Source organism: Arachis stenosperma, chromosome 6, assembly GCF_014773155.1.
Source record: "Arachis stenosperma cultivar V10309 chromosome 6, arast.V10309.gnm1.PFL2, whole genome shotgun sequence".
NCBI classification, from domain to species: Eukaryota; Viridiplantae; Streptophyta; class Magnoliopsida; order Fabales; family Fabaceae; genus Arachis; species Arachis stenosperma.
The window spans coordinates 17,508,453-17,531,973 of record NC_080382.1 but is presented as its reverse complement, the minus strand read 5'-3'; the positions used below and the strand labels follow the sequence as shown (position 1 = coordinate 17,531,973).

Sequence of the window (23,521 nt, the reverse complement as noted above, 5' to 3'; positions counted from 1 at the left end):
TACGTGTTCCACTAAGGTGATCACTGGCTAATAATCAATCTGTATAGTTAACAAATGAAGCTAAGAAGGTATATATGGTTTGCACTAAGATACATATTGGGTGCTACTTAGTTCATATTCACCCTCTAAAGTCTTGTCTTTGAATATATAGGTATGGAAATTAAAGTGCCAACGCATCCCACTAACTAATTTGGTACTTGTTTCATCAGGTTCCACTCATATATAGCTAGGGCGGCACGGTATAAATATGGGTCTCTCTCCAACTTCATCCTCCACAAGAGATATATAAAGTTACATAAAATACACAAGAAAAGAAAATAAGAACAAAAAAATGGAAGCAACAACAACAACTACTACTACTACTAGTACTACTACTCATCATGTAATATCTATTGTGAATGGAGGAGAAGAGAGTGTTGGTGAGAATAATAATAGTAATAAGGAAAAGAGTAGGGTAGTGAAGTTGTTATCTCTTGTCCCCATTGCTAGTTGTTGTTGCTATGTGAATTTGGACACAAGGAAGACAATCCACAGCATCAAAGTGGGAGTTTCATTGGTTTTGGTGTCACTATTTTACCTCTTGAACCCTCTCTTTGATCAAGTTGGAGAAAATGCAATGTGGGCTATCATGACTGTTGTTGTCACCTTTGAGTTCTATCCAGGTATATATATTATTAATTAATTAGTATTTGCAATGCAATAAATTAGATGACAATGAATGAATGTGTTTGTGTGATAAGGAGCAACACTGGGAAAGGGTATCAACCGTGGATTGGGAACTATATTAGGAGGTGCAATGGGTGTCCTAACAGCAATTTTTGCCCAAACCATTGGAGGGATTGCTAACTCTATTACCATCGCTATTCTTATTTTTGTCTCCGGTAAGTTTTAACTATATATATCAATATATGCAACTCATGCATGCATGTGGAGATGAAGCTACTCATAAAAAAAATCTATTTTTTTTATCTAAGAATTCTTTTAGATTTAAAGTATGATTATATATCAATATATTGTAGAATTTTTAACTAGATATTCACATACAGTATTTTTATGTAAAATTAATAATTAAAAATTATCAAATAATTTGACCTGTTTAATTAAATTGAAATTTAATAAATTTTAATTATCAATTTAATATGAAAATAATTGCATTAGAATTTTTACCTTTTCCAAAATAGATACTCACGTATAATTCATATATAGTTATTTTTATATAAAGTTAATAGTTAATAATCGTCAAATAATTTGATAAATTTAATTAAATTATGATCTAACAGTTTTTAATTATTAACTTTACACGAGGATAATTATATGTAAATTTTTTATCTTTCTTTTATCAATATCAGTTATCAGAATAAATGATTTTATAACACATGATACAAGAGTTTCTATAACAAAAAAAATATAAAGTTTGATAGTTATTATTGAAAAAAAAATACACAAAAATTTTTGAATAAGTAATTTTATCGTAGTGAAAATTCAGGTACAGTTAATTTCTTGATAACTAAAAATCATTAAATAATTTAACTGATTTAACTAAATCTTTATTTAACCGCTTTTAATTATCAATTTCACATGAATGGTTATAAGGAATTATTGTTGTTGTTGTGTATGTGTGGTGGGTGCAGGATCAGTTGCTACATATTTTCGACTGGTTCCAAGCATAAAGAAAAGATACGACTATGGAGTGATGATATTCATACTCACATTCAACCTGGTAGCGGTGTCTGGAGTGCGTGTTGAAGACCCTGTTTGGGAAATAGCACGTCAGCGTCTCTTAACGATAGTGATGGGTTTCATAGTCTGTGTTTGTGTCAACATCTTCGTTTTTCCCTTGTGGGCCAGCGACGAACTCCATCATTCTCTTGTAACTACCTTTTTCAACCTTGCCAACACAATTCAAGGCTGCTTGCTCGAACAACAAGAAGAAGAGGAAGATGCCAAATTCGTTACCCAAAAAGAAAAAGAAAAGGAATCATCATCCGCTGTTAATAACAAATTCTCTCTTTGTAATTCTGTCTTGGACTCCAAGTCAAAACATGAATTATTGGTAAGTACAATAAGTAAACAAATTTTTAATTACTCACTGTTAATTAATCTTTTTATAGATTTACGATTAAAATTTATAATTTAAAACTTAAAATTTTGTCTTTAATTTTTATATAAATATTTTTTTATTTATTTTATGTTATTTTTAAAATTTATTAAGAATCAAGTTCTAAATCTTTCCGATATAAAACTCTAAACTTAAATTAATAAGAATCAACAACATAAATAATTATATCTCTAACAATTAAAACTAACTGTAGAATAAATATATAACAAGTATCGATCACCTAACAATTTTTTTCTGGGGGCAGGCAAATTTCGCAAAATGGGAACCTTGGCATGGGAAATTCGGATTTTCGTACCCTTGGGAGAAGTACTTGAAGATTGGACAAGTTCTTCGAGAACTTGCTGCATTTCTTCTTACAGTTGGAAATTGCCTCCAAGCATCAAAACAGGTAGGTATATATAAAAGGTACATGTGCAAATCTAGCTTAGTATTTTTGTTCTTTTCACAGTATCTCCTCGTTGGATAAGTAAAGAATTAATTCGTCGCGAATCTAATATTTATTTAAGAGTCTATTTATTTTTAGTTTCCAAAAAGAAAAGTGATTTTTTTTCAACTATTTTACAAATTATAAGGACCTAAAACTTTCTTTTTGGGTGAAAGGGAACTAAATTTTTTTTTTTTAAAAAAAATAGTTCCTGTTACTAAAGAAGTCAATATTTTTTCATATTTTTATGGGCTCATATGTTGGGTTCAATGAACAACTATTTGATTTTTTTTTTTTTACATTACAGGCCATGGCATTATTGAGGGAATCACATTCAATCCAATTAGAATCATGGGAAGCAATTGGGTCAAAGGTTTCATGGGCTCTTAGAGAACTTGGAGATAGCATTAAAGAAATGAGGAAATTGGATGATGATAGCAATAGCATTTCCACAAAGTTGAAAGCAGCAAAAGCAGAACTAAGCCTTGTAATCTCCATGTCCAAGGTTTCATCACTTGATAATGAGGAAGTTCTAGCAATTGCAAGCTTTGTGTTATTGCTCTCTCAAGTGTTGGACAAGGTTGACCAATTGTTCAAAGAAGTTGATGAACTTGGACATCTTGCTGCTTTTCCTACTCATTAATTCATATCTTAGTCCCCCATATAAATCTATGTAGTATATGCTATTATATCTAGTATCTAGTAGTGTTAGTACAAACCAAATGCCAAATTTTTGGGTCATCAAAACAAATTTAGAAATATGTGTCTTAGTGTAGTATATTGTAATATCAATAAGCTCAAAGTAAAATGATGTACCATGGATTTTAATGGCGATATATCCTCTAATTTTTTTTTTCAGTGTGATATTTTATTATTTAATTTTTAATTTTATGTAGTATTTGAGTTTTTCCAAAAAAAAAATTAAATGACAAAAAATTGCATTTATGTTGTCAATTAAAAAAATCAACAATGTTTAAAAAGTAATAAAAAAATAAACTAAAATAGTCTAAATTTATTTTAATTAATATTTATTAATAATTGTTATAATTAATACATATTAAATAAAGTAAATTTAAACTATTTTTTATTTCCCTAGTATTACTTTATCATATTAAGGATAGAGAGTAATAGTGTACAAGAGCAGTGTGTAAAACTGCATTGCTGTCTTTCTTGATTAGTTACTAGCGTCTTTCTTGATAAGTCTTGAGTTTCAATAGTACTAGCCATATATATATATATATATATATATATATATATATATATATATATATATATATATATATATATATATATATATATATATATAGTAAACTTGGCTTAGCAAGTGAATAATTTTGAAATGAAATGAAACTTGATTACTCTCATTACAAGTCTTTGTCTCTGTTTTAATTTTTCTTTTTCTTTCAAACTTATCACTGCTCTTTCTTATAGAGCTGAGTTTACTATGCTTTTTTTCTTTTTATTTTATTGGTCACTGTGTAATGAAAACAGTTCATATAGTAATGAATTAGTGTTTTATTCCTATCTTTAATTTTAGATCATCTTTACAATATATGTGAAATTTGTCCATTGGCTAAAATGCATAGACTTCACTTTAATGAAACTCAAACTACATATCATCAACCATTAGAATGTGTTTTTGCTGATCTTTGGTGACCTGCCCCGGTTAATTCAGAAATGGATTTAGATACTATGCACGCTTTGTTGATGGTTTTTCCTAAATTTACAGTTATCTTCTTATTTGAAAATAAATCTCAATCTTTACTAGCTTTTCAAAATTATAAAAAAAACTTATGAAAAAACATATAGGACATCAGATCAAGGCTTTACAAACTGATAAAGGAGGTGAATTTCTATCTATAGCATTTGTTAATTTTCTAAACACTCAGGGCATTTACCATAGACAGTCGTATCCCTACACACATCATGAACAAGAAAATGTGGAAAGGAAACACAGACATATCATAAAAATGGGGCTGTCCCTTCTTGTTTCTGCATCTCTTCCCTTCCAATTTTGGGAAGATGCATTTGTTACCTCTGTCTATATCATAAATAGATTGCCTACATAAGTTTTAGACAATAAAAGTCCTTACGAAATTTTATTCCATCATAAACCAGATTTTTCCTTCTTTAAAGTTTTTGGATGTGCTTGCTTTCCTTATTTAAGACTTTATAATAAACATAAATTTGATTATAAGTCTGACTTATGCCTCTTTTTTGACTATGATTCTACCCACAAAAATTACAAATGTATGAATAAGAATGGTAAGATATATCCTACAAGACATGTAACTTTTATTGAGAATTGTTTCCTTATCAATCTATGTTTTGTGATTCCTCAATCCAATTTGTTATAGAGACTGTTGCAGATACTACAGAATTGACAAAATTTATAGTTGATCATCCTTCATCACTTTCACTCTCTACACAGCAACCTTGTTCTCTAACTTCTCCTCTTCCATTGGCATCACCTAGTCCATCCACTACTCTTGCTCAGACTGCCCTTCAACCCTTACCAACTCAAACTCCATCACACCATCCCACACCCATTTCTATCACTGACTTTGAGATAAATTTACCTCCCATTACACCTCTAAATACTCATTCTATGATCACCAGATCAAAGGCAGGCATCCGTAAACCTAAGGCATTTGTCACACAAACCACTGGCCTTATACATCATATTCCAACTACTGCCAATCAAGCCTTTAACTGTCTACATTAAAAACAGGCAATGGATGCAGAGATATAAGCATTATAGCGATGTCATACTTGGATTCTCACTGAACCACCACTAAACTCAACCATTATAAGAAGTAAATAGGTCTTTGCTATAAAAAAGAATCAAAATGGTGAGATACTCAGGTATAAAGCAAGGTTGGTAGGTAAAGGTTTTCATCAAAAGGAGGGGATAGATTACGAGCAAATCTATTCCCCAGTTATTAGACCAACCACAGTGAGAGTCATTCTAATTATTGCAATTTTCTTAGGTCGGCCATTAAGACAATTTGACTTTGATAATACTTTTTTGAATGGCAGATTGGAAGAGAATGTCTTTATGGTCCAACCACAAGGATATGTTAGTACCAATAGTCATTTAGTTTGCAAACTAAATAAAGCAATCTATGGCTTGAAAAAAGTTCCTAGAGCTTGGTTCAAGACATTAGAAGATACCTTGTTCTAATTTGGTTTTAAGAATACAAAATCAGACATTTCATTATTCATCAAACATAATGAGTCATATGTAATCTATTTATTAGTATATGTAGATGACATTATTGTAACGGGAAATAATTCAAAAGAAATTGAACTATTGATATCTCAATTGAACAGAGTTTTTTCGCTGAAAGATCTTGGTAGGTTTAACTATTTCTTAGGCTTAAAGGCAACTTATCTCCCTCATGGTGACATGATGCTCTCTCAGGCCAGATACACAAAGGAGTTGCTTCTAAAGGCGGGAATGCATAATTCTAAACCATTACCTACACCAATGGCTACAGATGTCAAACTCTTCTCCAATGATTCAGAACCGTTTGAAAATCTAACACAATATAGGTCTATAGTGGATGCACTGTAGTATCTCAATATGACAAGGTCTGATATCACATTTGCTGTTAATCGTGTGTCCTAATTTGTGCACGGTCCCATTTTGCTTCATTGAAAAAGTGTAAAAAGGATCCTCAGATACTTACAAGGTACGTTGGATCATGGGATTGTATTCACGAAAGCCGCTGATTTTCAAATTTTCTCTTTTACAGATGCAGATTAGGAAGGAGATTTGGAGGATAGAAAGTCTATCTCTGGATTCTGTGTATATCTTGGGAACAACCCTATATATTGGAAGAGCAACAAACAAACTAAAGTGAGTAAAAGTAGCACAGAGACAGAATACAGAGCTATGTGTGCAGCTCAAACAGAAATTATGTCCATACAGCAGCTTCTACAAGAGCTTCAGATACCTCAAACTGTGGTGCCTACTATCTACTGTGATAATCAGAGTGCATGTCTTCTTGCGGCAAATCCTATACTTCATAGCAGATGTAAGCATTTGGAGATGGATCTGCATTTTCTAGGGACCTAGTTAACAAAAAATCTCTTTATTTTGTGCATATTTCCTCTTCTGATCAGATTGCAGATTGCTTAACAAAACTACTATCACAACACCTATTTGATAGGTATAAGTGTAAACTGAGAGTATTTTAGAACCCATACCTCAGTTGGAGGGAAAATATTAAGGATAGAGAATAATAGTGTATAAAATTAGTGTGTAAAATTGCATTGCTATCTTTCTTTATATTGTTGTCTTTCTTGATTAGTTACTAGTATTTTTCTTGATAAGTCTTGAGTTTCGATAATCACTAGCTATATATATATATATATATATAGCAAACTTGACTTAACAAGTGAGTAATTCTAAAATAAAATGAAACTTTATTACTCTAATTATAAATTTTTGTCTCTGTTTTAATTTTTCTTTTTCTTTCAAACTTATCACTACTCTTTCTCATAGAAGTGAGTTTACTATATTTTTTTCTTTTTCTGAATCTTTTATATCAAAGTGGTTGACGTACAATTTTTTTAATTTTAATATTTTAATATAAAATTAAACAATATTAGTCTATTTCATGTATATTCACCTTATTATTAGAGTGTTATTTTAATGAATAACATCTTTCTATAAAAATAATGTTATAAATTATTAAATAATTATATTTAATTAAATCATTTAAAAATTCAAAACATCATCTCCACATGAAAATGTCATAATTAAAGTAGTCATCGTTATTATTATCATATGCACGTTATCTAATAACCAATAGTGGGATCATTCATCGTTACCAACATTTTGCTATCATTTTTATTTTGGATCTAATCTCTCATATGACATATTTTTTAAGTTTATTTCACATTGTTTTGCGAGAATATTGTAGTCCTTATGAACTATGCCATGTTACATTCACACGTACTCTTCTTTTCCGCGTTTTTAATATTGAAAATTAATATATATTATTATAATATTTCTTTTATTATCTTTTTATTTAGGGGTCTGCATGTCTTAGCCAAGCTTTTTCAATCAGTGATTAGAATCCAACAAATCTACCATTTCTCTCTTAATTAAAAAAAAAAATTTGGGTGACAAAGAAGTGCCTTAGGTTAATAGGTAAAATAATGTCTAAAAGATCACATGCATTAATTTAGTCCTTAAAAAATTAGAAACTTTTTGAGTCTAATTGATCCTTTTAATAGTTCGATAACATGTTCATAGATTATTATATGACATATAATTTAATTGACAAAAAAAATCAATTTGATTTAATATTGTTTTTTTTTAAGACCAACATAAAGTATTTGATATTTCGGGGATGAAATTGATGTGATCTTAATATTTTAAGGACTATTATAACCATTAAATTTGATCACAAAAAAGTAAACAAAACTAAGAAAAATGAATTTTCCCTATCTATTTGATGATTCATAGAAAAAGGAAGAAATTAACTAATGCAAAGTATAAAAAAAAATGAAATGCCAAGTTCCAGAAAAATCAATTATCAGCAACTTTGTGTGATCCGTATGCATTATATATAAATAATTATTGGAAGTTGTTGCAGATTACATGAAAGTTGTAAACACGCAACACTATAGTACAGCTGAACTGAATAAACAAACACCGAAAACAGAAAAGCACCATGCAAGAATTATATGGTAGGAAAATTTTCTGTATAAACCAAAATACTGTTTTTTTATGTACAAAACAATAACATCAATGTCTCCACTATGCTTCTTAGTACCAACATCTTATGAAATTTACAAAGAATTTTTCCAAAACAAAAAATTGTTGTATGCCTTGTGAATTCTGATCCATCAAGCTTGTCTCTCAGTGAGTATGATTTCCCCACCTACAAAGAGGGTCAAGCAATGATTTTTTCCAGGAAATTAAAAACAGATGGTTAGAAGCATCCACACCCAATTCAGCTTGCAGCTCCATGTCACTCATCAATCAATGAATCACAGAGAAGAAGGTGGCAGCAAAGATATGCGAGCGAAAGCTCTCTCGCATAAATTTGCATATTCGATGTGGACTGACTGAGTATACTGATTATAGTGAAACTTGGGAAAATTTTGGTGCATTCCTCTTGAGAAGAAGTGCATAGAGAATCTCATTCCAAGAATCAGGAACACCGGGCAAACACCAATGGCTACAATCTTGCAGCTGCATAGGGGCCCTTCGGTCTGGCCCGATATGGTAAACAGATGCATGGCCGTCTTTTCTGCTTGCCGACATCTGCGTGATATTCAGCAGGTCCAAATTCATAACTACTGGTTCGCCGGCGTGCTCTGACAAGACATCAACAATGGTTCTTGAATGACTGTCAGATACTGCTGGCAATGAGCCTAAATCAGGCAGTGTTTCCGAGTTACAACCACCACCAGTGTTCCAATCACCACCCCTGCATTGCCGAACCAATTACTAAATCAACAACTTAGAACCAAACAACAATGCATTATCCAGTTAAACTATTTCAGTAAGATTAAAAGAATATGAAGCTACTAAAAGCAAGGACCAAGAAAATTACAGATTGATTCAGACATAATTTAAGCAAACAAAGATCTAATTACGGGTAAGTGGCTTGAAAGTTTAGGCAAACCTGAAATGCACGGGAGAATAAGTTCGAAAGAGGACATAAGATTTGTTCATATTTATTTCTCTGGCAATCCAATCAATCATCGTCTCCACCGATATTCTGAACGCATCTGTTATGGTCAAATTCATGTTCACTTCCTCTCCTATTTGGAAGTAACAACCCCTAAGTAACAAAATGAGCCCAAAATCAAAGTCACAAATAATTCCAACTTTAACCATGACAACTTGAATACGAAACAAAAATATTGTTAAAAATGTTAACAATATAATCTAGAACCACGAATTTGCAAGTCATGCTAAATGGAGCATAAATCATTTTAACTTTTCAATATCAAGCGAATCTAGCAAAGTTTAAGTTGGAATTCACACACCCCTTTTTCTTGTTACATTCTTTGGAGCATGAAACCAAAGCAAAATTTGATTTCGCCAAAAGAGTGAAAGCTCAACTGTCAAAAAGCTCATACAAATAAAGATCCTAGTTCAGTTCATGGAAACCTTTACATAAGTTTTCAATACGATGAAACTAGTTGCTTGCAGGTATTCACAACTAAAGAAGTATATCAAAGCCGTCATATAAATGCAATCCGTCCTTGCTAGTATTAGTGTTCCTGTTCTGTGGTAAGAAATTACATCAATGTACCACAAGAATTCTCTTCAAAATAAATATTATCTTTAAATATCATGATTGACTGACCAATGTCTTTCTGATTAGATGTGTTATTTGAAAATCAAAATCCAAAAGAAGAGGGTACTCAAAGATTGAATCAATAATAAGAGTAATCTAGCCAATTGGGATATAGATAAAGAAGATTCCTTACATTTTAATAGTCTTCTCATAGTTCCACCAATGTCCGGTATTGAAAATCAGCACATCTGCATCTCTCCACCGATGAGCAGTCCAGTCCATATGATCCAGTCTCAAAGTCAATCTCACCCCTTCAGGTGCTCCTGGAGGAGGATGTCCCTGCACGACCAGATACGTCGATCTGTAGTACTCAACCGTGCAGTTGTAATCTTCAAACATGAACGACAAGAAGCCTGTATGCTTTGTGATTGGGCTCCCATTAACTTCATAGATTTTACTCTTGTTTGCCACTGCAGAAGAAAGCAGGCAAAGAAGCGATTCCCATTGGTTCCTTCCAATTGAATCTCCAACGAAAACTAGCCGCTTATTGCGTAGAGTTTCCAACATCTTCGTTGCATCAAATCTTTTGCAAGTGCAGGACATAGTATTGTATATATGTTACATTCCAAGAACCAAGTCAAAATTACTCAACAACAAAAGTGCTTTTTAATCATCCATTTGGAACAAGAAAATCAGACAAATTAGTTAATGGCAAATGAAGAGCCATGGTTGACAATGTCAACAAACTTCTTCAACAGAAACATTGTTCCTTTATAATCAATGTGAAAACTCATCCTAATTCACTTCAAGTACTAACAACCAAGCCCTATTCAATAGAAGTAGCCAACAGTAGTTAATTAGAGAATGCTTCCTAGAGTGTGATGCCTTAATGAATCAGCTACCAGACAAAAGTTAAGTTCCAAAACCATTCTTTCTTAAACTAACAACACCACCCACATAAACAGAAAAAGGAAATTCCTTGTCTTTTTGTTCCACCAACCATAACCAAAATCCAAAACAAGAAGAATAAATAAGTTAAAAGGGAAAAAGAGAACCTGGGCAAGTTGCAAGCTTTGGGGTGCCATCGCCATTTGGTGTAAAAGGAATCAGGTCTTCCATTCTCAAAGCATCGAAAACCTTGATCAAGGAAGGAGCAATTGGCAGAGTGGTAGAGAGGGTAGGACTCATCCCAAACCCAGTTACCATCATAAACATTGCATTGATCGCCCTCTTTGGAGAGAAACTGAACCAGTGGAGGAGCAGCGGAAGAAGAGGAAGAAGAAGAAGAAGGGAGGTGGAGACCGAGAAGCGTAGTTCCCCAAGAGCGTAAGCCTCTGTAATCGAGGTAGAAGAAGCAGGAGAGGAAGACGAGGAGGGTGAGCAAGAAGAAGCTAGCTATGCCAAGAGAAGGTTCGAGAGGCTTGAAACGCTTGAACTTGGTGAGTAAATCGCAGTGGGTGTTGGGTGTTTCAGTTGAAGGCTTGTTCATATCGCTGGGTTTTGCGGTGAACATTAACATGAATCATGAATGGTGGTTGAAATGAAAGAGAAGATATACAGAAAGAATTCAAGGTTGAGACTTGACAGAAAGAGGGAAAGTGGGGTCCAGCCACTAAAACGCCATTGATGAACCCTCAGACTTAGACGAATTAATGGTTAGTTTGATTGAATTAGTAGGTTTTTAAGTATGGATTAGTGTTGAAGGTTGAAGAAGAAGAAGAAGAAAGAGGGTAGTGGTGAATATGGGGCTACTGAATGCTGATAACCGACCACTGTAAGAAGGAGAAAGAAAGTGGAGAGACAGAGAGAGAGAGAGAGAGAGAGAGAGAGAAGAGAAGAAGAAGAATTGAATATTGGTATTTTTATTTTCCTACAATTTTTGGTCCCCATGGATGGGCGCCATTTTATTTATTACTTTTTATTAATTACTAATACATAAATCATGAATAATTATCCAAATTAGATTACGAAGATTTTTAAGATCGAATATTTTTGAATGCGTTTGATTTGTATTTTTATTTTTTTTATTTTTATTTTTGAATTTTATAAAAAAATTAAAAATAAGAAATAAAAACAGAAAATAAAATTTTATTATTTTTATTATTTTTTTTACAAAATTTAAAAATAAATACTAAAAATAAAAACAAAAAATAAAATCGCAAATCAAATGTACTCTTAGTGTTTTCGTTTTTGAAATACATAAAAAATTCTCCTAATTTTAATTTCAACAAATAAATTAGTCTTTAACTTATTTTTTCTGTCAATAATAAACAAAAAATGTTGATATGAAAACTTCAAACCTGAATTAGTACATGCATTGTATTATATTGTATTATTTTCTTTATTTTATCTTGTTTATATATATGGATAATTGATTTGTCACATGTATTAGTTTAAACTTTTATGTTAACATTTTTCGTTTATTATTGATGAAAAATAAGATTAGAGACTAATTTGTTTGTCTAAATTAAATTAAAAAAAATAGTGTATTTTAAAAATTTAAAGACTAAAATATATAATTTTAAAAATCTCAAAAATTTATTTAAATAATTATTCATAAATTATTTATTTATTCGTTTCTTCTGAATTAGTTATCTTCTTAATCGTCTTATTAAGTTCATAAAATAGCCTTGGGAGAAATAAAAATATGTTGGAGAATTCAATGTTATTCATTTTGGGGGAAACCCTATCTAGTGTTTTAATTTTCTTATTTTTTAAACTAAATGGTCAACTTACTAAACTGATAATTTACTCTTTTATAAAAATAGAATTTCACTAATATGTATTCTGAAAATATATATTAAAGTTACCAATTAAAAGTATTTATTTCTATAGGAAATGTATATAATTTAATTCTTTAATATATTTTTTATGTATTAGTCAACAAAAAATATATTTGTTATATATTTATTAAAATAAATTTTTTTTATAATTTTACTAATAATAATCATAACATATTCTAAATATGTAGTAAATAAAATTTAATAACAACTTTATTATGTAAATATTTTAGTTGAAAATATAATAATGTTAATGGTTTTATAGCATATATATTATTCTTAAGTTTTACATGATAAATTGATAAAAAGGCATGATGTGACCATGATTTAACTAATTCTCTTTTTTTAAGAAACTAATTAGTCTAAAATTCAAAATTTCAAGGACTTAGTTACCAATTTTCTCTAATTATAATTATAAACATTAACGACAATAAATGTGTATGTTCTCTTTCTTTAACTTTTTTTTCGGATAAAAGAATAAAATTTTTTATTTTTTATAAATTCCAACAAATAAATAAAAAATAAAAGAAATAGTTATTTCTAAAATAAACTTATTTTCCTCAAAAAATTGGAACAAACGAGCCGAGTATGTATTAGACAAGGTTCTGAAAACCGAACCGATCATCAAACCGTTTTAACTATTGGTTCACTGATTTATAGGTTCAACCGATTCGACCGTGGTTGAACCGAAAAAACCGTTTTATAATACAATAATAAACAAAATATAAATAAACACATTAAAACATAATTATATTCTAATATAAACTTAAAAATATCATCCAACATTCAACTGATCAAGTTTGTCATTCAATCTTATTAGGATTTTCATGAGATCAGCTTGACTTATTCCGTTGGATAACTTTTAGTAAGGTATAAATCCAAGTCAATATATGGAAATGCAAACCAAAAACTGAATGTTTGGAAAACATTTCATTGATCAAATCTGAAATGCGGTGAGATCAAATAACAACCAGCAAGCATCACAAAGCAAAACAATCGCATTCATCTTGGAACGACACAACACAACCCTACCCTAATCAATTAATCAATCAATGCTTTAAAAATTAATCATGCTTCAAGCAATCAACAAGAAGATTTAGAACCAACAATTAATCAATGTTTCAACAATTATTATTACAAAAAACAAGATTCATACCTAGGGTTGAAGAATCACAAGAACTTGAGGTTAAATCTAAACAACTTGAAAATGTGCAAAGGCAAAAGGATGAAAAGAATCACGCATTATCAAAGCAAATTCAGGTTTATAGGATTGAAATTAAGAAGCTGATGATAGAAAAGCACGCATTTTCTAAAGCAAAGCCAATAGAGCAAATGATCGAGGTGGTATTGCAAGGGAACCAAGATGTGGATAAGATACTTGGTACCCTGATGACAGAAGTGGAAATCTTGAAGAACCATCACAATGAATTGACAAATATCCTGCAGAAAGAACACGCTGAGAAAGAAAATATGTGCAAAACAATATCTCAACTAGAAGGAGAGCTTAAGAAGAAAGAAGCAGAATTAAGCATTATGGAAAAGAAGCAGACGAATAACAAAAGACAACCATCAGCAAAGCAACCCAATAATCTCAAGTGCAAGAATGACAACAACTATTTAACGAACTAACAAGTCCAAAATCAGCAGGTTCACAAGAACCCACAGCAAATCACTCCAACCCAATAATCTCATAAGTCAAAATTATTCGATAGTAATTCAACCTAGTAACAAGTTACAACAACAAAATTCACAACTTAACTAACAATAATTATTCATAATTATTCAACAATCATTCACCATAGTTCCCAGTTCAGTTTACAGTTCACATAAAAACAAAAAAGCTAAATCATAGACATAGCTCACAGTTCATGGTTCACAATTCACATAACTTCACAGTAACAACAAATTATTTAATTATAGTTAAAAAAATTACCTAGAAGCTAGAAGCCTTGAACAAAGCACGCAAGAGGCTAGAATGGTTCAGTAAATCAATTCACACTTCAGTGACTTCACAGTTCACAGAGCTTCACAGAATCAAACAATGGTTCAATCATAGTTAATAAAAAAATTTACCTAGAAGCTAGAAGAAGCCTTCAACAGAGCATGCAAGAGGGAGACAGAAACACCAAGTGACCAAGACAAGGAAGCGTGGCTGCGCGATGGGCTTCGAACGGGCTTCGAACGTTGCAGAGGAACAGAGCTAGTGCCGGCGGCAGGGTGGCTGCGCGACGGAGGAAGGTTGCGATGGCTGTGCGATGGGAGGGAAAGTGAGCAACCAGACGGTGGCTGCTCGAAGGAACGACGGCGGCGAAACGAGGCGGTGGCTGGATGCAGGTGAGGGACGGCCAGGAGCTCGATTGAGAAGAGCCATGCCTTGGACTGAGTGTGAGAGAGGCAGAGCGTTTTGGAATCTGGATGTAGTTAGGGCATTTGGCACGAATGAGAGGATGGAGTTAGGAAAAGCTAAGTGCTGAAACGGCGACGTTTGGCTCCCCGCTCAAAAAACCGGCCGGATCACGGTTCGGTTCGACCGACCGGTTCCCGGCCGGTTCACCGGTTCATCTCCGATTTTTAAAATTCTCGGTTTTGCTATTTGTTCGAACCGTATTCTTCACGGTTCACGGTTAACCGGTTCGACCGGCCGGTCCGAACCGGTTTTCAGAACCTTGGTATTAGAGCCTGGAGGTGATTAAAACATGTTATGACTTTTGATTCGTTTAAAACGTGGAAGAAGCGCACCATTCTCGTTTGAATTTAATTTAAGACTTTGGAGCTTTTAATATCTTGTCGTAGAAATTAGAAAGTTGGGATAAGAAATATTTAATACTTAAGATTTTGTTAATACTTTCAAAACATGCAATAATGTTCTCTAATTCTTGAGTTTTATTTATTTATTTATGGATGACAACCTTAATTTAATAATTAGTAAATAGATTTTGCCACCTAATGACTCAAGCCCATGCCTCTTTAGACTTAAACCCATCTTTTCCGCAATACTTTACATCAATTTATTATTTAATTTGTATCATGTTGAATAATGGTCCCTTTTTTTTATGCCAACATTTCAAGTCTTTATTGTTTGATTAAGAATTAAACTATTACGAGTCTCATAATAATGTATTTGGCATATATCCGGCATCATCATCATCATCATAATAATGTTTCATTAAATCGTTTAAACTAAAGTCTGTACGGTCCATTAATTATTCCTCTTGTTACCTAACATTCAGGCTTCAGCCTAATATTAAGACTTAGAAGCTAATTTGACCTAATAAATTTAAATTTCTTGTTACATATTTTATGAGGTATTAACTTGTCAACAACACTGTAGAAATTATTAATTGTTGTTGATTGTTAAATATATAACATAATCAAATAGAATTTTCAGAAATTTAATGGCAGGTTTAAATTTCTTTTTCAGATGATTGAGAAATTAAGTTATCATTTAGGGCATGGAGGGATAATGTATAGAATTGCACAGACATAGACATCTCAATTTAATTAAATTAGGTCATGCATAGCACATCTATCTCAATCTAATTAATAAGAAAAAAAAATCAAATATATTCATGTTGTTATATACATTTTGTATTACATTTTGGTGTGCATACTTTTCATGCATATACACATGTGAACAGAAACCCAATTTATTAAGCTATTAACAAATTGAATTAGTTCATGAAATTGGTTTCTATATGGTGGACCCATAATAACGGGAAGGCATGGAAAATGTTGTATCTCTCTTTTGGATTGATTTCGAATTTCACTTAATAGGTTAATAATTGATAAAAGGCACTTATGAGTTATGATGTATGATGTATGGATATTAACACTATATAGGATATGATAGAATATGAGACACATAAATATATAAATTTTAAAATTTTATAATATATAGAGATAGATATATATATATATATAAAATATTTTATTTTAATTATATAAAATATTTAAAATATTTTTGTTTTAATAAATAATATATATTATTTATAAACTTATTTTAAAAATATATGTTAAAAATAAAATTAAACATATTAATACGTAATAGTATTTAAATATATTTAAATGTATCTAATTTTTCTTTTATTTTTTAATAAGATATTACTGAGTACAACAGATATATGTGTCAAATAAATATCCATAAATGTCGTGACAGACACTCAGATACAACAACTCAATGAAGTATCTATACTTGATATTGATAGGTTATGGCTAAAACCTTCACCTTCAGCATTAAAATGAGAAGCATGGCACCTTCTATTGCTGATGCAAATCACGGGATTTTAATATTTATGCATCTTTAACGAAACCGCCAAAAACAAAAACCAGCGGTTCTAAGTTCTAGCAGAAATGGCCCAATATGATAAAACCAAAATACTCAAATTTTGTCCTCCGTTATATTATAAGCTTATATTTACGTTCACTGACCCATTGTCCTCTTCTATTGATTTTACGATTATGATTTGTGAAACAAATTTTAGTGAAAAACAAGTATCTGCACCGAGTAACCATAATGTCCTTCGAAATGGGCTCAAACCCCATAGAAAAATAAAAAAGGATGAAGCCCCAAAAGAAAATAACATGGGCTTAAATTCATAACATGTCTTATCCAATAATCTAAAGCAGGTGGGTGGAATGTATGTGGGGTCAGGTGGGGGAATGGGTTTTGGGCAATGCCCAAATCCGAAAAAAGACACATTAAAACAAGTTAGATTAGTTTAGTAATTAATTTACTAGTCTACTTAAATAAATATTAAAGTTTAAATTTCACTTTATATATACAGTATTCTATTGATCAATAATAAACCCTTAAATAGAATTTCAATCTATTATCCTTCGCGTGTCGGATTAGAGATATTATAAAAAACTGAAGAAAAAAAATTTAAAGATTCTTTTTGTCAGATTATTTTTTTAAAATTCAATGGTACTATCTAAATACGTTAAATTGAAAAAGTATTTTAAATTTTTGAAAAATTCAAGTGGGGTGCTTGTTTTAAAATTGAAAAAACATTCACTCCAAACGTAAAATCAATAATGAATTTACTATTTAAAATTTACATAGAAAGATAACACTTAGATTAAAAAAGTATTAGACGAACAAACATTTTTATAATTAAGTCAAGATTGGTGGATTAGTTAAGTAAATTGTGTTAGTTCTACCAGTAGCTTTATATTTACACAGCTGATTATATGATATGGGAGATAAAATTTACTATTTGTTATATTATTAATATGTCAGTAGCATAAAAATAAATTAACAAAATAATAATTTTATTAAATTTATATCGTTTAAAAACTAAATTAAGACATTAAATTTTTTAAAAATAAATAAATTCGGTTTTTTTCCATATATATCCTATGTACTGAATCAATGAAAGTTTGTCAAGTCCCATAAGAAAATGGTGGTGGCAAGGCACATGGAAGTTGCCAATTTTTGTGTGACATTCATGTGTGAATGCTTGAAGATAGGCACATAGGTCTAATTGATTCAGATTTTAGAAGAGATCCAAAGTGTTGGTCCCAAATAGCTGCGACACACGTGGAACTTTTTGGCATAATCCTTGCCTTGCTTTTAGCTTATCTTATTATTATTACAATGCTAAATCAGACTGAACCATTGAATTTGCATGTCCAAAAACGGTACCTCATTATTCAATTTTATGAGAATCTTTCTTGAGGAAATAAACTAATTAAATTGACGGTGCTATCAGTATTTTGTTTTCAATTAAAAGGTCTCTCACTCTCTCTATTCTTTAATATTACATTTAAAAGAGAGACTAAGATTGAGATGTCCAAATTAGGAGATAGAAATTAAAAAATTAAGATTAAATTAAATTTTTATATTATATTTAATATAAAATATGTTGAATTGAATTATGTATTTATGACTAATTATTATATCTAATATAATATAAATATAAAAATTAAGTGATTGATTTAAAATTTAAAAAATTAAATAAAAATATTTTTTTAAAATATTATTATTTTAGAAATTTCAGTATTTTCTATCTCTATTTTTTAGAAGTATTGAAATGATTAAAATTTTGTGTTTTAGGACTGAAATTTTAATTCTAATATCTAACTATTAAATATAATACTGAGTTTCAATTCTAATTTTAGTTCTAATATCTAAAAACAAACACTACCTAATTATACTCTTCTTTATAATATTATAGTTTTTGGCTTGCATCAGGTTTAACACATGCATGATCATATATATTCATAGTATGATTGTCTTATGAAGACCTTGTAAAGTTGTAATATAATATTTCTTTAGAATTAAACCCCACAAGTGAAAAAAAAAGTGAAATTGAAAGGGCATTGATAAGTTAAAGTTGTTAGTAGTTTGGTGATATGCATATTTACATGCATAGGACATGTGACTAAATATTCCACCTACTAACTAACTGCCATGACTAAATATACCCCCCAATCTAATAACTACCACTGTCCCACCTTTAAACAAAACCAAAAGTGAAAAAAAAAAGAAAAAGAAAAAGAAAAAGAAAAAGAAATAAGGAGGTTGCATTTGACCAGCAGACATTTATGAGTCGAGCTTAGTTATGGTGTAATTGGTTAGACAGTTTTCAAAGTTTAAAGGAAGAGTACAATGAGGTGCTGAATTCTTATTAGTTATTACTTACACAACCTTTAAACCATGAGGATGGTCCTTCATGATTTTCTTGTAAGTTTTGATGCTTCACTCAATCACAATGAATTGACCAATGTTAACATGCACATATAATATTATGAAAAAAAAAACAAATAGGTTATTGATTTTTGGGTCCAGTGACATTTAAGTTTCCGAAAATTTGAAAATATAATTAAGTCTCTTACATTCTCAAAATATGAACAAATCGATTTATCTGTTCACTTAGGTCTGTCAGATCTAACGAAAAAATCAAAAGTAACTTCAGTTGTACTGACCTGGCCGATACATGGATGCATATGTGGAAGAGTTTTTAAAATTAGACAAATTAGATCCAATAATCGATATGTCCAAGTTTTGAAAAAGTCAAGAATTTAAATATATTTTTAAATTATCAAGAAATTTAAATATCCATAGATCAAAAGGTCAAGAATTTATTTGTCCTTTTCTATAATATTATTAAAGGTAAAAAATAGAAAATAAAATATTTTAAATCCTAAAATCCTAAATCTTCAACTTTTAGTCCTAGCACTCTTTACTTAATAAGAAGCTTAAAGATAAATCCAATGAAATTCTTCTGGCAAATTTATAGCCCAATAAAATTAATATAAGAAACTACAAAAATATTATTCGTATATCAAAATCAGCCACTAAAACAAATCACCAATATATTTGTATATAAATACATGTTTGATTTAATTTATTTTCAATGTGTATTTGTATTCCAACGTGTATTTTATACTGACTGATTTTAGTGTACACATAGCATAACCAAAGAAATTTATGTTCGATTTTAACACGTAGCATAGTCGAAGAAATTTATGTTCGATTTTAACCTCCCAATCAAACACGCCCTAGGATTATTAGGATATTAGTTTAAGGTAAAAACTTAGGTGCAGTTAACAGTTAATTTCATGTGAGGTTGATAGTTTAGAGCCGTTAAATGATAATTTAGTCAAATCTATCAACTCATTTAACGACTCTCAGCTATCAACTTCACATCAAGTTGTCTACACTTGAGCTTCCACCTTAATTTAATTCTTTAGTAGAAGCAAGGAAAATCACCCAAAATGGAAGTTGGCAATATGATAACAAATTTTGTTAGAGGAAGCATAATTAGCAGATGTTATGTTAAACGATGAAGTGAAGCACCATTTTCACAGCACACAGTACCAGAATGTCATAAAAGCAGCAATGCCACTCAAAATACAAAGCCTATCCAACCTATTTTCATTTCTCATCTTTTCCTTCTTCAACTCATTCTGCACCTTTGAATACATGTGACAAGACTCAAGTGCATCACCATAGTTTTTGCTCCTTTGGCAACTAAGTGCTTTCTTAAGAATATGCAAACTGTTCCTTCCATTAACATGAGCACCTTCCATGTCTTCCAATTGCATGCTCAATTCAGTTAACTTAAGACTAGTTTGAATCCCCTCTAATTCTGTGTGGACAACTCTAAACTTCATGATAAGGATGCACTCCACTACTTGGCAAGGAAGAATTTCCTCGGCTGGGAGAATCGATCCGAACCGGACTACAAAATCATTATCTGTTGGCCAATGCCTTTGGCCACCAAGAGGAAACCAACTAGAAAGATTTGCAGCTTGCTTGATTTTTCTGTTTACTACAATCCAACTAAGCCTGAGTCCATTGCTAAGCTCCTTCCAAAGCTTCCCATCTTTCTTTTCCCTTTCCATGGATGTAATTGCTGGCAGACCATCAGAAATGGAAAGATTCACGGCGCCATCGTTGTTGCCTTCGCTATCTGCATAAGTAAGAATATCAATCTGAAAAGGGCAGTTATAGAACCAATCATCATAGCCATTTGCATTTGGAATACCCAACAGAACTTTGGAACAGATTGGTTTCTCCTTGAACCTAATATCTACAATAGAAACAAAGTTAGATGGAGAGATGCTCTCTGATTCAATCACATCACCATAATATTCGGCTTCGGTCCAATCATCAGGGTACTCAAAGTAGTTGTTGTGATGAAACTCCATAACATCCTTGTTGACAATAAGTGGAAAACTGTCTGCATAGAATTTTCTGAATCCACCAACAGAAGAGATTAAACTTTTGACATCTTCCCTATTGGTTGAAGGCCACATAGATGAGCATACATTTTCCCATAAACTCTCTTCTTTTGAGATGGAGCAAAGTGCAGCACAGGTGCATGCTGCGCTTGCCAATGTCGCGCCATCAAGCCTTCGCAGTATTTCATAGAAGAGGTCACTACTTAAAGAGGGGATGCTCTCAACCGGTGCAACTGACATGGCGATAACACTCTAACTGTCAAACACATAAGTCAAATAAGAATAAAAGGGGCATGTAATGTTTCGCTAACATGACCAACACAAAAGTCATTTTTCACTGATGAAGAACACTAAGATACATTGAGATGACAAACCATTTAACTGACTAATTCATCTTTAGACATTCAATATTCAAGCATTTCAGTGGCATGAACATCAATGTACATAATATTCAAGGTTTTAACTGTTTTGACTTTTGAGGTATAAAATCTATATAACCACAACATAAGGTAGGACCAAAAAGGAAGAGAAAGGGGGGGGGGGGGGGAATCTCCTTTACTCGAAAAAATTTCCAACAAAAAAACAAAGGAGAAAGGAAAGTAATTCCTAACATGAAGCAGGAAACACCCCTACCCAGATTCCAAATCTTGTGGTTGCCTAAGATGCTAACAAAGTCAGTAAGAAACTGGAATATATATCCCCATGGGCGTGCGCACACAGAGAAATGAGAATATAGTTTCAAACGAAGTCAAGAGTCCAAGACCTTATTGGAATTCAAACTCAAATTAAACAACATCCAAAAGGGTGTGAGCAAAACCTCATAAAGAACAAGATGTTATAACACTCTTCCAAAGCAAGTTCACTGCATGGAAAGCCCATGAGAAAAAATTCCTAAACAATTTCAAAGCTCAACCTATAGAGACCCCAATTCACAGGATAAGTTCTAATCTAGCATAAACTTAATCAAATTGAAATCACTAAGGTAATATTTGGTTCCCATCATGAGATACAGGAGGCAGAGACGTTTGAGGACAAAAAAGAGAAAAAATAATAATAACAATAAATAAATAAATAAAAATTGGACTATGGAGAAAGACACAAAGCCAATAACTTCAAAATTTTCCTGTTTAGTAGAGACAAAATTTAAGATAATTTCTGATTTTGTCCAGAAAATAAAAACAGAATTATAAAACTTTGGCAACTGAAACACATAATCAGAAGGTTGAAATTCAAACCAAATGGTTGCTTTTGGGATTAATGACATTAATAGAAGGAATAAGAACATAGCAGGACAAGAACAACACAAGTCATGAAACATTGAAAGAAAGAATATTGTGAAAATATCTGCCAGTACCATATACCATAATCATGTAAATGTGAACAAGTTCATTGCAATCTCAGAACATGCAAAATACCAACCAAACTATGCAACATCCACAAAATTTCTTAACAGAATGTAAAACTCAACAAGTATATACCTTTATGTTTGAATCACACACAAAAGAAACAACAAACCTGAAAAAATGTGAAGGCACAGAGGAAGAAGAGCAACAATGGAGAGTCAGAGACAGAGGCAAAGTGAAAGTGAGAGAAGAATGCAAAGTTGTGAACTTTGGAGCAAAGGGTAACACCCAAACACTATATTATTGTTGCTGAGAGAAGATCAAAAAGATCCCTTTCAATTTTAGTTTCATTTTCATTTGCAGTAATCTAAATTCTTAGGAGTCCTCATCTTGGGGTCATCAATTTCCTACGTTTTCTTCAATCTACCATATAAAATTTTGCCACATCATGCTCATTAAATTTTTATTAGTTTTTCTCCTTAATTTACATCATGCTAGTAGCTAGTTACTTATAAACTGTACCTAATAAAATATGACTTTAGTAGTGGTGAAAGTTTTTGAATTTTATATTTTAATAAATATGTAATAAATATATTAAAAGTTTAAATTTTTAATATGTTATCAGTTAATAATTTTAAGACGCGTTTTTAAGACACTTGTTAATTAAATTCATAAATATATATTTAAAAGTTGCTTGTGAATTAAAATTTTAGAGAAAATAAAAGCAAAACAAGAAAGAATTTTTGATTTAAAAATTTAAAATTTAAGAATAAATATGATTATTTTATTTTTTTATTTTTCTTCAAAATTTTTAACAAGTGAACAATTTCTAGAATTTTATTTATGTGTTTATCGAAAGATAAATGTTATTTTTAAACCATATCTAAACTTGAAAAAAA

General features: G+C 31.1%; 3 protein-coding genes across 4 annotated transcripts; 1 reads left to right on the top strand and 2 right to left on the bottom strand.

Moving 5' to 3' along the window:
- The first annotated feature begins 282 nt into the window (after positions 1 to 282).
- LOC130936125 (aluminum-activated malate transporter 2-like) lies at positions 283 to 3,355 on the top strand. Its single transcript, XM_057866130.1, has 5 exons — positions 283 to 662; positions 741 to 881; positions 1,632 to 2,053; positions 2,364 to 2,507; positions 2,851 to 3,355. Exons 1-5 carry the CDS (start codon positions 332 to 334, stop codon positions 3,184 to 3,186), a joined length of 1,374 nt encoding a protein of 457 aa, XP_057722113.1. The 5' UTR covers positions 283 to 331; the 3' UTR covers positions 3,187 to 3,355.
- A 4,825-nt stretch (positions 3,356 to 8,180) lies between these two features.
- On the bottom strand, positions 8,181 to 11,674 carry LOC130932750 (protein trichome birefringence-like 10). Its single transcript, XM_057862160.1, has 4 exons — positions 10,867 to 11,674; positions 10,005 to 10,394; positions 9,191 to 9,349; positions 8,181 to 8,992 (listed from the first exon to the last, which is right to left on the bottom strand). The coding sequence occupies exons 1-4, from the start codon at positions 11,328 to 11,330 to the stop codon at positions 8,641 to 8,643; spliced, it is 1,365 nt and encodes a 454-aa protein (XP_057718143.1). The 5' UTR covers positions 11,331 to 11,674; the 3' UTR covers positions 8,181 to 8,640.
- Positions 11,675 to 20,342: 8,668 nt separating this feature from the next.
- On the bottom strand, positions 20,343 to 23,021 carry LOC130936057 (F-box protein At2g27310-like). Of its 2 annotated transcripts, XM_057866034.1 has the most exons (3): positions 22,795 to 23,021; positions 21,183 to 21,535; positions 20,343 to 21,008 (listed from the first exon to the last, which is right to left on the bottom strand). In XM_057866034.1, exons 2-3 carry the CDS (start codon positions 21,517 to 21,519, stop codon positions 20,398 to 20,400), a joined length of 948 nt encoding a protein of 315 aa, XP_057722017.1. In that variant the 5' UTR covers positions 21,520 to 21,535; positions 22,795 to 23,021; the 3' UTR covers positions 20,343 to 20,397. The 2 variants fall into 2 exon arrangements, with proteins under 2 accessions (XP_057722017.1, XP_057722016.1); XM_057866033.1 differs by having other exon boundaries at positions 20,343 to 21,535.
- Between the last annotated feature and the right edge of the window lie 500 nt (positions 23,022 to 23,521).